The sequence below is a fragment of the Cladophialophora yegresii genome, assembly GCF_000585515.1.
Source record: "Cladophialophora yegresii CBS 114405 chromosome Unknown aczIN-supercont1.5, whole genome shotgun sequence".
Classification (NCBI taxonomy): domain Eukaryota; kingdom Fungi; phylum Ascomycota; class Eurotiomycetes; order Chaetothyriales; family Herpotrichiellaceae; genus Cladophialophora; species Cladophialophora yegresii.
The window spans coordinates 2,421,620-2,436,888 of NW_006913049.1; the positions used below are offsets into that span (position 1 = coordinate 2,421,620).

General features: G+C 55.3%; 5 protein-coding genes across 5 annotated transcripts; 3 read left to right on the top strand and 2 right to left on the bottom strand.

Moving 5' to 3' along the window:
* Positions 1-80: 80 nt before the first annotated feature.
* On the bottom strand, positions 81-1,078 carry A1O7_07603 (uncharacterized protein; the record flags this gene model as incomplete). The annotated part of the gene is made up of 2 exons (XM_007761600.1): positions 81-985; positions 1,033-1,078. The coding sequence occupies 2 exons, from the start codon at positions 1,076-1,078 to the stop codon at positions 81-83; spliced, it is 951 nt and encodes a 316-aa protein (XP_007759790.1).
* Positions 1,079-1,346: 268 nt separating this feature from the next.
* A1O7_07604 (40S ribosomal protein S0) lies at positions 1,347-2,302 on the top strand (the record flags this gene model as incomplete). The annotated part of the gene is made up of 2 exons (XM_007761601.1): positions 1,347-1,519; positions 1,615-2,302. 2 exons carry the CDS (start codon positions 1,347-1,349, stop codon positions 2,300-2,302), a joined length of 861 nt encoding a protein of 286 aa, XP_007759791.1.
* A 2,493-nt stretch (positions 2,303-4,795) lies between these two features.
* Positions 4,796-6,727, top strand: A1O7_07605 (uncharacterized protein; the record flags this gene model as incomplete). Its single annotated transcript, XM_007761602.1, has 1 exon — positions 4,796-6,727. The coding sequence occupies one exon, from the start codon at positions 4,796-4,798 to the stop codon at positions 6,725-6,727; it is 1,932 nt and encodes a 643-aa protein (XP_007759792.1).
* A 546-nt stretch (positions 6,728-7,273) lies between these two features.
* On the top strand, positions 7,274-12,293 carry A1O7_07606 (pentafunctional AROM polypeptide; the record flags this gene model as incomplete). Its single annotated transcript, XM_007761603.1, has 2 exons — positions 7,274-12,097; positions 12,264-12,293. The coding sequence occupies 2 exons, from the start codon at positions 7,274-7,276 to the stop codon at positions 12,291-12,293; spliced, it is 4,854 nt and encodes a 1,617-aa protein (XP_007759793.1).
* Positions 12,294-12,702: 409 nt separating this feature from the next.
* On the bottom strand, positions 12,703-14,904 carry A1O7_07607 (uncharacterized protein; the record flags this gene model as incomplete). The annotated part of the gene is made up of 1 exon (XM_007761604.1): positions 12,703-14,904. The coding sequence occupies one exon, from the start codon at positions 14,902-14,904 to the stop codon at positions 12,703-12,705; it is 2,202 nt and encodes a 733-aa protein (XP_007759794.1).
* Positions 14,905-15,269: the final 365 nt, after the last annotated feature.

The window sequence follows — 15,269 nt, forward strand, 5'->3', positions numbered from 1 at the left end:
ATCTTGAGCGTGGCCCCCAATGTATGAACATGTTCTGCGGCATGATTGTACAATGTTCGCGTTCGTTTGGACACGATATCTTACAAGCTGATCTCCCCTTTCCACATGGCGTCGTTGAGACCCAGCTTTTCAACAACATTCTGCCACCTTGGCCCCCCTCTGTCCTGCCTCCTGAGATATGCCATCAACTTCTGCCTCTTGTGGACCATCATTCTCAGTCGGCGTTTGTTGCTCTTGTCCTTGTTCGCCTTCAGGTTGTTCGCCAGGATATTAATTTTGGCCGTCAAAATCGCAATCTGGACTTCCGAGGACCCAGTGTCTGCTCCAATCCTTTTAGCAGTGGCGGTCACCTCCGCAGCTACATTCTCGTTTTTGACAGTCTGCTTGCTCTGGAGCCGCGGTGCCAACACTCCATCGGTGTTGTGCCGGCCGAACTCCTCGATGCACCTCTGGATGTTGATCTGGGTTCGATTCTTGCTGCTTGCGTTTTCCAGCGACGCGATAGCCATCAAAGCCCTCGAGGCATTCTCATGCGAAACTGCATGTTCTTGTATTCTTTGGGCGAGTCTTTCTTCCGCTCCAACGAGCTGATGGGATTCTGGCAGCGGCTCCGTGAGCCACCTGGAATGCTCCAGCGTCTTCTGCACGTCTTCTGGCTTGAGGAAATAGTTGAGGTAGGACTCTCGAATTGTTGCGATCGGGGCATTCGGCTGGAGCGAGTTGATAAATGGAGTGGGTCGTGACTTGACAGGGTCGCCCTCCTCCAGCTTGCGCTCGGCCTGTAGAATCCTTTGTCGTGCCAAGTTGGCTGATTTGCGCTGCCGTGCTTGAGCCAGGCGGTAAGGGTCAATATGTTTTCTGACTTTTCGCTTCTTCGCGCGCTGCTTTGCTTCAAGCGGAGCTGTGGTTGAAAAGAGGCATGTTGAGCATTTTGTCAGTGCTTGACTCCGTGTTGCGGAGGGCAAGCTCTGGAGGAGACTGGTCACTAGTTGATGTCAGCAGCGGATTGAAAGAAGGTGATAGTCAACCAACAGTTGAATACGCTGCTCGACACAGCGGTGGATATCCGCGGCGGCATGGTTGACGATGTCCTGTCGATGGAGGTTCAATGCAGTCTCGTGTCCCAAGTTTCAACAGCATGGACTTGAACTTCTGCCGCAGAAAAGTATCTCCGAAGATGTTTGGGCCAATGGGAGGTTAGCGCTGTTTCGCGCCAAGATTTCGAGATCCCACACACAGATTTCGACTCTTCCCTTTGCGATCAGATCAGCTTCGACTTCTCAACCTCACCACCTCTCGCTCTCTACAACTCGCCTCTCGGCTGATCCAAGAACTCAGTCGCAACCATGGCGAGCCCAGCAAACCTTCCCTCCATCTTCAATCCTACGTCCCAGGACATTGAGATGCTGCTTGCGGCTCAATGTCACTTGGGATCCAAGAACCTGCAGGTTCACATGGAGCCATACCTGTGGAAGACTCGCCCGGACGGTATCAATGTTATCAACATCTCAAAGACCTGGTAAATAACGGTCCCCAGAGCTGTACCTGTGCCGATTATAGTGCATGCGACGTTGTCCGCTTCTGAACCCCGAACTGACCATCCGTCCTTCGCAGGGAGAAGATCGTCTTCGCAGCCCGCATCATCGCCGCCATCGACAACCCGGCCGACATTTGCGTCATCTCCGCCCGTCCCTACGGCCAGCGTGCAGTGCTGAAGTTCGCCGCCCATACCGGAGCTGTCGCCATCGCTGGTCGCTTCACGCCCGGTAACTTCACCAACTACATCACCCGTTCGTTCAAGGAGCCGCGCCTGATCATCGTCACCGACCCGCGCACCGATGCCCAAGCCATCAAGGAAGCCTCCTACGTTAACATCCCCGTCATTGCCCTCTGCGACACCGACTCGCCTACGGAGTTTGTCGACGTCGCGATTCCCACGAACAACAAGGGCAGACACGCCATCGGTTTGATCTGGTGGTTGTTGGCTCGCGAGGTGCTGCGCCTGCGAGGCACGCTCCCGAACCGTGAGACCGAGTGGGATGTCGTCGTGGATCTGTACTTCTACCGCGACCCTGAGGCCGAGGAGCAAAAGGATGAGGAGAAAGTGCCCGGAGTGGAGGAGGCTGGTCCCGCTGCCGTCGACCGTGGATTCACCGACAATGCGGACTGGACGGGCGAGCCTGGTACTGCGCCGGGTATTGAGGGTGCGCCACAGGCTGATGCCACCTGGAACGATCCAGGCACTGGTGGCGGTGACTGGGCCCAAGAGACAACCGCAACCGGCACCGCAGCTGGTTGGTAAAGTGCTGGTTCTGCGATTCGATGGTACAGGGACGGGTTTTAAGATGCCCGACCTTGAGCTTCAGCGTCTCTACACGCAAAATTACCGGTCAATCACTTCCGCCAGCTTTGCAACACATCCTGGTCGACATCCACAGTCCGATCTTATTTCAGAAGATATGTCCGCGTTAAGTGCGACAGACTTTCAACCTTCCACAAGACACTCGACACCACAGCACTGCATACAAGGCCAAAAGTCTTCCGCGCTCATGAGGGAAAGATACTTTACCTGGAGATCACTCGTTCTTCTTCGTGTAAAGGGAAAGCCCTGTGTGGGGGATGAAGGGATGTACTTGACCGTTGCCCAGCCTTGCATGTAGCAGTTCGCGTGGCTTGTGCCTAAGCACGGGAGCTCCCTTTGGGCCCCGAAAACTCGCAGATAGGAAGACTCAACAAGAAAAGAATCCAAACAAACACGCATTACTGCCCAGCCCGATTTTATTTCCTGATCTCGTACCGTGTATGTTTTGCGATCCCAAGTATTTGTACACTTTCGCGGAGTACAGTTTCGCATTCCGTACCAATCTTACAAGGTTGCGTCTCAGTTGTGAGCTGTCAGTCTTTTTCCAGTACATAGTTTCCAGACATTTCGACGGCCACGCTGTCACTCTATCTCCAGGTGACATACTATGCTCTTCCGCAGGCTGTCCAGAATGTGCAATCAGCTTTTCACTCAGCAACCAGTATGGGACGATGCGGTCTTGGTAGTAACTTTCAGGATCATACGACGAGGCTGGCTGATGTGGTCTGGCTCAAGGAGGCTTGCTGACAGAGGGAGTATCAAATCGGCGGGACTAGTGTGATTGAGAGAATCTGCAGCATTGCATTGCGCGGGAGTGCAAACCTTGGGTCGGTCCCAGATGTATCTGGCGAGATCCCTACCACAACCGGGGCAATGACGAGATTGGACAATCCGTAGCGGAGGAGATGACTCAGTCTGATTGGCTTGGCGGTGATCCATCTTGTGTGATAGAAGGCTCGTCCTGCAAGCAAGTTCCTAGTCAAATTGATTGGGTGGTCGGGGAGGGAAATCTTCAGTTCTTGTCCACCGTGCTGTTTGTGTCTTGTGCTGACGAGAGAAGTGGAAGCATAGCTGGGATCGAAAGGAGACTTTTATTCTTCGAGGACTCCTGCACTCACCTTTGTCGGCATGGAATGAGGCAGCAGTTCGACTGCGTGGTGATCTCGCTTCCCTGACATCTGGCTAAGGACTCCCAGGTCCAGTCAAAGGGGTTCCGCAATCGCATAGAATCTGCCAGGGTTGTTGCTTCAACGGCGCAAAGAGCCGGCCATCACTGTGTAGTCCTTTCGAGGCAGTTCACCAGGACATAATGGTTGAAAGGGTCAGCTCGCACCTACCTCGTATTGAGCGAGACACGGACAAAGACGTTTCTTGGTCTGCCTTGTCTTCTGTCGGCGCGATATATGCTCTAATTACAGCAGTTCCGAACTGCGAGGGCAGTTGATGTAGCGAGGGTGATCACCGTTGTATGCTCAGCAGGAAGTCGCCTGATAAAGACCTGACAATGGGGTTGTCGGTGTAGACTGTTTCCACTTCGTCAGTTTCCAAGTCACCGGGAAGATGTGCATAGAGACCGAAAGTACATAGGCCACTTGCTATCGGTGCCAGAGGCTCAAGCTTCAGGTTAAGGCTGTTCGAGATTGATTTTATTTCCACAATGGCCATTGATGCGTCGTGTCGCGTTGAGACACCACTCAAAGAAGAGCTGGTAAGCGGAGGGTTGCTGACAAAGACAAATAGCGAACGCGAGGGTCGTTCAAGACGCGCTGTCTTAAACTGCTTGCACCCGTTCATCATATTCGAGGATGCTGTTTCTTTCTCCTTTCGACTTGCACTCAACTGGTGGTGACACAAAACCCGGGGCAGTGAGCGGAGGGTGTTCCGACTCCAGCAGTTCTTGCCGTTTTCTCAGGACGGCTTTTGAATTCGCGCTTCGAATTTTCCACCCAAATCTGGATCCCCATCTAGCGAATGTCGTTACGTTCTTGCTCAACTTAAGTGTCCAAGATGTCATTCGGTCAGTCGTTGCCGCCACGATGTCCCTTCTGTTCCCACAATGGGGCTGAGACGAAGCGATGCCATTATGGGTTAAGGCTTCGACCCCGGCGTTTAATGTACGAGGTACTTCGGCGTGGCGTCCAGCCGCCAATCGCCCAGACACTTGAGATTTCAGTCGCCTAGCATAAGAGTACGGGTTGTCCTGCGTGCCAGGAAAGGGAGTAGGTCTTTCAGCCGCAAGGCCAATTTTCGTTTCTCCTCTTCCCTTTGCATTCACTTGTGCTTTATATGTTGGAAGCATGGATAGCCTGGGGTGGAAAACTCGACGCGTCTACTGAGTTGAACACCAGCAGCGGTCCTCTGGCGGTCGAAGCCACGGACCGCACCTAAGCAAATCGTTCCCGCACCCGTCAGAACCCCTACCAAACTGTCCGCATGGCGTCTTCGGCCAACACAGCCGCTCCAGAAGGTCCTCTGTGGGCGCCATGGCATGTTCTGCGCCAATGGTCCCCTTTCAACATCGACGCTCTTGGTCTCGTTACCTTGCTGGGAGCTGAAGAGATCAATGCGGCTGTTGGACGACTAGTTGCCAGCGCTTACCTAGAGTATCTGCCCTTGCTCGGCGCATATGTCATCGCTGGAGATCGATTTACCGAGAAAGCGGCGGGATGGCACCTCTACAACATCTCTCAGGGCATCCACACTACCGACCTTGCTGCCTGGCTAACACGATGGATGCTCTCGCAGAACTTCGAAACCACCCGTAACTATGTGGTTTGGACGATTACGCCGCCGAGATCGCGGAAGAGCGACATAATCGTTTCGGTTCTTATCGGCTTTGTTTTGAATGGCCTCCTTGTCGCAGGGACCATTCTGTCGGCGGACTGGTATGGGTTCGCCAACGCCCTCGCAATGATCGTCTCCATCATCGTTCGCGTCTATGTTATTGGCCAACAGCGCCTTGCCATGGATGCCATGATCGATAAGGCTGTCGCAAGATTCGGCCCCCCAACAGGTGATTCCTACGAGGCCCGCCGTTACGAATACAAATCCTGGAAGCACCAACGAATGGACCAAATGAAAGATGGTCTGAGACTTAGAAAACCAGACCCACCGACGCCAATTGACGGGAATCAGCCCGGTCATGGTGACCCGTCTGGTCCTAAGAACGGCCACAAGCAAGCAGTCCACCAGGTCCAGGCTGTGAAAGCGCACAAAAACCCGGACCCGAAGGGCAAATACCCAAGAGTCTGGAAGGGCAAGCCGATCAAAGTCCTCATCATACAATCTGACTCGAAAGCCGTTACCTTTGAGATGCCGACCGAGCTGGTCATACCGCCGTCACTGTTCATCGAAGGACCGATCGTCCGGAACCCAAGGACCTACTCCGTCATGAGATCGCTTGGGTGGCTTGCCTTTGCTGTGCACATTATCGCTATCGGCATGGCGGACTTGGCCACCCAAATATACACTGTTTTACTTATTGTTCTGCCGACGTTGTTGCTGATCAAGAAGACTGGATGTGACGACTCGGATTGGATGAAAACCTTCACCAGCTGGAAGAGAGCCATACTGCATAGCCATGGTAAAGCCAGCAGGTCCGCCGGAAGCCAAAGCGCTGCAGAAAAGGCGGACGCGAAGAAGTTCCGCAAGATTCGCGAATGCTGGATCGGCTCCCGCCTCAAAGCAGAGGTGTACGAGTGGCCCGAGGCGTATGAATTCCACGAGGAGGGAGTCGGGAACATCAAGAAATGGGTCAGTGGTGGACTGCCAGCAGGAGAGGACCGGTCCAAGAAGCGACAAGATCTCTACGCCTGGCTGGCGCTTACGCGGGACGAGGAAGAGAGCATGGACAAGTGGGACCTCTTCCCCCATATCCGCAGTGGCAACAATTCATGGTGGGAGACGTACAAGAAGAAGAAACACGCACTGAGAGAGGGTCGTGACGCCATGGGCCCGCAGTACGTCGCATCCCAGGGGACAGACCCTCGAAGTTCCCAGGACGACTACATGAAGCCCTTCAACAAACAGAAGAGGCTCGCAACGGAGGAGTTTCTAGGCACGGCACACGAACAGGCGAGCGCGCCTCAGCCTCAACTTCCAGCCCAAGCTCCCCCTCCGCATCCACTACCTCCCCAGCCACAACACACTGGCCCAGTCACAGCAACCAGTTCCGCGTTTCCCGCCAGCAGCGACGCGGCTGCTGCACAACTTGTCACTGACAACAGTGCCACAGTATCTTCACCCAAGGCATCACCTCCTCGGGTCAACACGCAGCCCAGCACGACAGGCTCTGCGCTGATTGACCCTTCGGTAACCATGACGCAGTCGCCCACCACCATGGAGGCCACGGACGAACAACCCTGAGGGCCGATGACGGTGCCTGACGTGCAATGACATGCGGCTTGGACGGAATTTCAGTATCTCTCTGAATGAGCGAGCCAGGGTTTTGACACATTTTCCACATAGAATATGACAACGACATGACAATGATAGGTGGTTCATATAGAAGTTGGTCTGGGGAACATTGCCAGGACAGAACGGTTTGGAACGCTTTTTGTGAGGCGTAGATCTACCGTGCATGTTCTGTGCATCCGATCCCTCAGGAAGACGGACGGACTCTAGGTTCATAAGAATCGATTTGATCGTTACGTGATATTCTGGATCGGCTTAGGGAAGTGTGCTTGCTGGAAATTTCTGTGAACAGGCACCCAACAGGTACCGCAGATACTCCGCGTTTCAGCCTCGACTCGGGTCTTCAGCCGCTAATGCAAGGCTGTACTAGCCTTAGCGCTAGTGCTTGAACGGACGTCGCCAAGACATGAAAATAATCTCCAAGCTCCGATGCCGCTTTGGCTCAGTGTTTGCTTCTGAGGCAGTCCGCTCAATTCTGCGTTCTCTCCATGCACAAGTATGTCACCTGTCAATGGGACGGCGAAGGAGGTGCGAGTGAGCCTTCTCGGTAAGGAGAGCATAATAATCAACTTTGGACTATGGCGCAATTATGTGGCCCCCGATTTACTCACGAGCCTTGAGTCATCTACCTATGTCTTGATCACCGATACCACTCTAGGATCATTGTACGTCAGGTCTTTCCAAGAAGCATTCGAGGCGGCATCACAGCGAAAGTCGGGCCCGTCACGGTTACTGGTGCATCAAATCCCGCCTGGCGAGAGTTCGAAATCCCGACAAACAAAAGACGACATCGAGGATTGGCTACTCAGTCAGAGCCCGCCATGCGGTCGAGATACAGTTATCATTGCTCTGGGAGGCGGTGTTGTCGGTGATTTGAGTGGTTTTGTTGCGGCGACTTACATGCGCGGTGTTCGATATGTCCAGGTTCCAACAACGCTGCTCGCCATGGTTGATTCGTCAATTGGTGGAAAGACGGCTATTGACACACCTCTAGGCAAGAACCTCGTGGGGGCTATCTGGCAACCACAGAGGATCTACATCGATCTCGAGTTTCTTGGAACTCTGCCTCGACGAGAGCTGATCAATGGCATGGCCGAAGTCATCAAGACCGCTGCGATCTCCGACGAGGACGAGTTCATTGCACTTGAGTGCAATGCGGAGCGTATCATGGCTGCCGTGAATGCCGATATCAGCAAAGGTGCCTCTCGCTTCGAAGACATCGAGGCCATCCTCATTCGCATTATTTCTGCATCTGCGAGTTTCAAGGCCCACGTCGTGACCATCGACGAGAGAGAAACTGGCCTTCGAAATCTGCTGAACTTTGGACATTCGATCGGGCATGCAATGGAAGCTTTCCTGACGCCTCAAGTGCTACACGGTGAATGTGTTGCGATTGGCATGATCAAAGAAGCTGAACTCTCGCGCTACCTGGGAATCCTCAGTGGAGTTGCAGTCGGCCGTCTGCAGAAATGTCTCACAGTATATGGTTTGCCAACACGGCTTGACGATGAAAAGGTGCGGAGGCTCTCTGGTGGTAAGGTCTGCACGGTCGATGGCATGCTGAAGAAGATGGGCGTGGACAAGAAGAACGATGGCGCCAAGAAGAAAGTGGTGCTCCTTTCAGCGATTGGCCGTACTTACGAGCAGAAGGCCAGTGTTGTCTCGGACGCTGATTTGCGGGTTGTGCTTTCCCCCAGCGTCGAGGTGGTCCCTGGCGTGCCACGAGATCTCAACGTCGTCTGCATCCCTCCAGGCTCAAAAAGCATTTCAAATAGAGCTCTCGTCCTCGCCGCTCTTGGCCAAGGCACTTGCCGCATCAAGAACCTGCTCACCTCGGCGGATACCGAAGTCATGCTGGAAGCACTGACTCGACTTGGAGCCGCAACCTTCTCCTGGGAAGAGGACGGCGAGGTCTTGGTCGTGAACGGCAACGGTGGGCGACTCGAGGCTACAGAGCACCCACTTTACCTAGGCAATGCTGGGACGGCCGCGAGATTCTTGACTTCGGTTGCGACACTAACGCGACGGAGTCATGTGACATCTACAGTCTTGACCGGCAATACTCGAATGAAGCAACGGCCCATTGGCGACCTTGTCGACGCATTGAGGGGAAGTGGTGCTGGGATCGAGTACATGGAAAGCAATGGGAGCCTGCCACTCAACATTGCAGCTTCAGCCGGTTTCAATGGCGGCGAAATCAAACTCGCAGCCAAGGTATCATCGCAATATGTCTCGTCATTGCTCATGTGCGCGCCATATGCGAAGAAACCTGTCACTCTCAAACTGGTAGGTGGCAAGCCTGTATCACAGCCCTACATTGACATGACGATCGCAATGATGGCTTCTTTTGGCGTGCAAGTGGAGAAGTCGAAGATGGAGGAACATACCTACGACATCCCCCAAGGCACATACAGAAATCCGGAAGAATATATCGTGGAAAGTGATGCCAGCTCCGCAACGTATCCTCTCGCCATTGCAGCGATGACAGGCACGACGTGCACAATTCCAAACATCGGCTCAGCATCCCTTCAGGGCGATTCCGCCTTTGCCATAGATGTCTTGCGACCAATGGGATGCGAAGTCAAGCAGACAGCTTCCTCAACCACAGTGACGGGGCCACGTAGTGGCAAGTTGCTACCTCTACCCAACATCGACATGGAACCTATGACAGACGCCTTCCTGACAGCCTCGGTCCTCGCAGCAGTAGCACAAGGAAGCACATCAAACACTACACGCATCTACGGCATCGCGAACCAGAGAGTAAAAGAGTGCAACCGCATCCAAGCGATGGAAGACGAACTGGCCAAGTTCGGCGTCATATGCCGGCAATTCGACGACGGTATTGAAATCGACGGGATTGATCGATCACAGCTACGGCAGCCGCAAGGAGGCGTGCACTGCTATGACGACCACCGCGTTGCCATGAGTTTCAGCGTCCTCGCTCTCGCAGCCCCCAAGCCTACCCTCATTCTCGAAAAAGAATGCACGGGGAAGACGTGGCCCGGCTGGTGGGACACCATGGCGCACCAATTTGCCGTGAAGCTGCAAGGTGTCGAACTTGAAGCGGCTATTGCCCCAAGCGCGAAGAAACTCGATAGAAGCGCCGCATCAATGTTCATCATCGGCATGCGCGGCGCAGGCAAGACAACCTCCGGTCGATGGGCTGCTCGCTCGCTGGGCAAGAAACTAGTCGATCTGGATACAGAGCTTGAAATCCGCGAGCAAAAGACCATCCCCGAGATCATCCGTGAACACGGCTGGGATCATTTTCGGCAAGTAGAGCTCAACCTGCTCAAATCTGTCATGAAAGATATGTCGAACGGCTATATCTTCGCGTGCGGCGGCGGCATCGTCGAGACGGCCGAAGCCCGCCAGCTTCTGATCGATTGGCATCAAAAGAAAGGGCACGTCCTGCTCGTGGAGCGAAATATCACGGAAGTGATGGATTTCCTACAGATCGACAAGACCCGGCCGGCCTACGTGGAGGACATGATGGGCGTGTGGCTGCGGCGCAAGCCATGGTTCGAACAGTGCAGCAACATCCTGTACTACAGCCAAAGCATCCCGAACGAGCAGATGTCCGAGGCGGCCGAAGACTTCGACCGGTTCCTGCAGTTCGTGACGGGCAAGACCGATGTTCTGTCCCACGTGAAGCAGAAGCCGGAAAGCTTCTTCGTCGCGCTGACGTTCCCGGACCTGCGACCCCATCTTAGCATTCTGCCGGAAGTCTGTCTCGGCAGCGATGCGGTGGAACTGCGCGTCGACCTGCTCAAGGATCCAAACTCGCCCAATGACATCCCCACGGCGGATTACGTGACGAGTCAACTCTCCCTGCTCCGCGCGACGGTACCGCTGCCCGTGGTGTTTACGATCCGCACGCTCGCGCAGGGCGGGAAGTTCCCCAACGACGCACACGCCGAGTACCTGAACCTCTGCACGCTGGCCATGCGGATGGGCGCGGAGTTCGTCGACATGGAGGTCGCTTCGCTGCCGGAGGACATTTTGACCAAACTCCTGACCTTCAAGAGCAATTCACAGTCGAGACTGATTGCCTCGCATCACGACCCTCGGGGAACATTGTCGTGGTCCCGGCCCGGCAGCTGGATCCCGATCTACAACAAATGCGTAGAGCACGGGGCCGACATCGTCAAGCTGATCGGCGTTGCCAGGTCGTTAGACGACAACTTCGCCCTCCGCCGTTTCAAGCAGTGGTCCCACAGCCAGCATGCCGACCTTCCGCTCATCGCCATCAACATGGGCACGACGGGCCAGATCTCGCGCATCCTCAACGGCTTCATGACGCCCGTATCTCACCCAAGTCTCCCCTTCAAGGCCGCCCCGGGGCAACTCTCGGCGCAGGAGATCCGGCGTGGCCTGACGCTCGTGGGCTCCATCCCACGCAAGGAATTCTACCTCTTCGGCTCACCCATCTCGGCGAGCAGGTCGCCGGCCTTGCACAACACGCTGTTCCACCACACGGGACTCCCGCACCAGTACCAACTGCTGGAAACGACAGACCTGGAAGTCATCAAGGCGACGATCCGGCGGGCGGATTTCGGGGGCGCGAGCGTCACCATCCCGCTCAAGCTGGACATCATGCCGCTCTTGGACCACGTGGACGCGTCGGCCCGCCTCATCGGCGCGGTCAACACCATCGTGCCGACAGCCAACAGCACGCTGACGGGCTACAACACCGACTATCTCGGCATGATGGACTGCCTGCGTGCGGCCGGCGCGTCTGCAGCCCTTGGCGACACCGACGCTTCTGGACTGGTCATCGGTGGCGGCGGCACCGCCAGAGCGGCCATCCACACGCTCCACTGCATGGGATACCACCCCGTATACCTCCTGGGCCGGAACCACGGCAAGATGGTCGAGTTGGCGCGGTCGTTTCCCGCCACCTACGATCTTGTAGTCCTGGATGCGGCAACTGGGGGAGACGGCGTCGTCGAGAAAATGACCCCCACAAACGGCACCGTCGATGAAACGGCCACGCGCGGTTTACCTGTCGTCGCCATCGCCACCATCCCCGCCAACATCCCACTTGACCCCATTTTGGGGGAAGCGTTAAAGACCGTGTTCACGCACTCGAAGCTGCGCGCGACCAGCACCGCCCCCAAGGGACAAGGCACGTCGGCTCCGGCACGCACGCTCCTCGAGTTGGCGTACAAGCCGGCCAGGACGGCCGTGATAGAGATGGCCGAGCAGTTGGGCGGGTGGCGGACGGTACAGGGCCTGGAAACCCTCGTCACGCAGGGGATGTGGCAGTTTGAGTTGTGGACTGGGGTAAAGGTGCGCGGGCTGGGCGGGAGGATTAGTCGGGTGAGTTCGAATTGCTCTCTTTGTTTTTTTTCCCTTTCGTCCTTTTCCTTGTCATGTTGATCTTGACGATGGATGTCTCCTTTCGTCCCGTTCCATTTCCCCCGGTCATGTTGTGATCTTTGACGGACGTGGTTGCTGACCGTTGTGCTTGCTTGGGGTCGTGTAGGAGGTTGTTCTTGGTCCCAGCGGTGCCTAAGACATGCAGAGCGAGGTAGGGCTCGATGTTGAAGAGATGAGACGTAGAATCGGTCGGTGAGGGTCAGTCTCTCGTCGCTGTGGTACGGTCTGTCGGTTGGGGCCGGCAAAGGAAGCAGGGTGGAGAGGAGAGACTGGACAATAAATGATAGACCAAACGTAAGTAGATAAAAACAGGGTACTGTAGATGGAAGAGTCGTGGAAGGTGGAAGACGAAGAAGAGCTAGCTAATAGCTTAGGGCATAAAAAGGATTCCATGGCTGAGACTGTTCGAGACAATCAGTTGTCAGTGGCTCGATCACTTGAGCGACCGATTGACTGTTGAGCTCGCCATTATAAACACAGTTACTTTTGGGACGCTATCCAACCAACCTATTTTTACATGATTCTTTCATGCTCCTGCGGACTCATCACCCGTGGTTTCTCCTCTGCTCCTCAATCTGCCTCTGCAGAGCGGCTGCGACGGCTGGGTTATTAGCCCAAGCTCCGGACAGGAAAGTATTCTGTCCGTCGCCTGCGGTCGAGTTTGCAGCAAAGGAGGGTTGAGGGGGATGTTGATGCTGATGCTGTTGCTGTTGTTGCTGCTGCTGGAAGTTGAAATTGTGTTGATAGGGTGGTGGAGGAGGGAAGCCAGGCATGCCTGGAGGTGGAGGTGGGAAGGACGGGAATGTGGAAGCCGCTGGAAACCCGCGGCCGAAGTTGAATGATACGTTGGGTAGTGGTGTGATGGGCGAGGGTGTCATCGGCGGGTATGTGATGTTTTGCGGTGTTATGGACGGGGTGGTGGGAACATTGATATTTGGGACGGGTGGCGCTGTGAAGGGTTTCTGATGAGGGTAGCCGTGTTGTGGTGGAAAGCCGTTCTGTTGATGGGCTGAAGCATTATGCTGGTTGAAGTGGTTGTCGCGAGGCTGACTGAAGCCACCGCGACCACGGCCGGGTCGAAACCCACCTCGTCCTCCTCTGCCGTATCCCCTGCCACGCCCGCCAAAATCGCCGCTTCCCCTAAACTGTGATGGCGGTGGCGGTGGTGGTAAGGAATGTGGTACCCCACGTTCTGGTTGTTGTTCTCCCCTGGCAATCATGTCCGTCAAGTCGGCGGGTCGCTGGAGAGGCGTATAGCCATCTTCGGTGGTGCTAGGCATCGAGACATCATCGTAGTTCATCTCCAGGGAGCCACTCCCGTAGGCTGAACCATCAGCACTGCTAGAGCCATTGCCGGCATAGTGTCCTCCTCGACCTCCACCTCCGCCGCGATGTGCTCCTCTGGCGAATTTGGGGCCACCGCGACCTCCTCTGCCTGTATTCTCCAGGGACCGACCCTGCCTTTTGGCTTTCATCTGGCGTTTGTGCTCGGCCTCGGCCTCGTCATCCGAGAACTCCATCTCGTCGTCACCCACTTCTTCGTCATGGAAATTGGATGCGTCGCTTCCCTTGATAGTCTTCAAAGGGAGAGTAAAAACGAAGGTCGAGTGATCAGGAACATAATACACCGTGGTCCCAGACTCCCACAGGTCAGCTTCTTTGATAGCATCGTCGTTGTTGAATCGAATGGTGTACCTGGGTTCCTCGACTCGCCCTATCAAGTCGGCAACCACACCCACGACCGACCGGTCTTTGAGACATATCAAGGAGCCAGCCTCTAGCACGCGATACTCCCCTGACGTCTTAGCCTTGATGACCACTGTACTCTCGACCACAAACTCCACGTTGCCTAGCTCTTCAATCTTCATGTCCTCGGTTACGACGACGTCAGGCTTGGGGATGACTTCTTCCATGCGTTCATTAGCCGTCCGTAATGGACCACCTTCTTTCTTCCTTGGTCCTTCTTCATCGTCTGATCCGCCGTCAGCCTGCATGAGGATCCGCGCGGCCTCTTCAGGATCTAGCATGGCATAATCACCGTCAGCGCCATTGTCGCTATCTTCTTCTGAGGAGCTATCGTCGGAGGAGGTGTCGGAATCCGAGGAAGATTCGTATGGTGAGGAGTCGATTTCCCACTCGGCGCCCTCGGCTTCTTCAGGTACGGCCGCGGGTTCTGGGCGAATCGCGTCCATGGTATTGTGATCTGGAAGAGGAGCATCTATCGCAGCCCCCATGCCCGATACAGAGGGGCTGATACCTGGGATGACCTGTCCAGTCGTAGCGGATGGAATCCCGTCCGTCAGGTCCATGGGCTCCGCGGTGTTATGGACGACATTTGTTGCCATCTCTTCAGTTGCATTAGTCAGGCCATCACCATCATTGCTGACTGAGCCTCCATCTTTGTCCTCCGTTGAAGCGCCAACATGGCTCACAGGCTCCGGGTCTTGGATGTGGGCAGGAGGGTTCGAACTGAATTCGGCCTCGACCTGCTGCATCAACACGTCTAGGAGTGAATTCGAAGGTGCCTCCTCCAATGCTACAACTTGAGGCTGGGTTTCCCTCGACTGCACCGTGCCCACTGGCTCCGACTCTTGCTCGTGCGCCTGCCCTGGAGGCTTGGGCTGGGGTCCAAGTGCTCCATTGACTGCGGTCAAGGACTCAGGACGGTGGACGTCGGTTTCGGTTGCTTCTGGCGAGGCCGTTCTCTGGCGCTTGGCAGGCGAGGTGGGAAAATCTCCTGCGTCCATACCTATGAAACAAACGGTGAAGAGATCAGAGCACACCGTAAAGACAGCAGAATACCCAGCCTTCAAAGAAACCGCGACAAAATAATTTCCTCGCCTCCAAAAAAGTTCAGAATTGAAATGCGGAGAAGTTGGTCGCACCGTAAGCGGAGCTTGCCACGTGCTGTGTGAGTGGCCCCTTCCGTGCAGGGAGTGCTTAAGCCGGCCTCCCCGCCTATTGGATGGTGCCCAAGGCCAATGCCTAGTGCCTAGAACCTCCTAATAAGGCCGTTTTCCCCCTAAAACAACTAACCGAACGCAGCCGCCGCCGCCTTTTCTCCTGTCCACAATGCAGCTGTTGCCTTTCCACGCTCTACAAGCCCAATCGC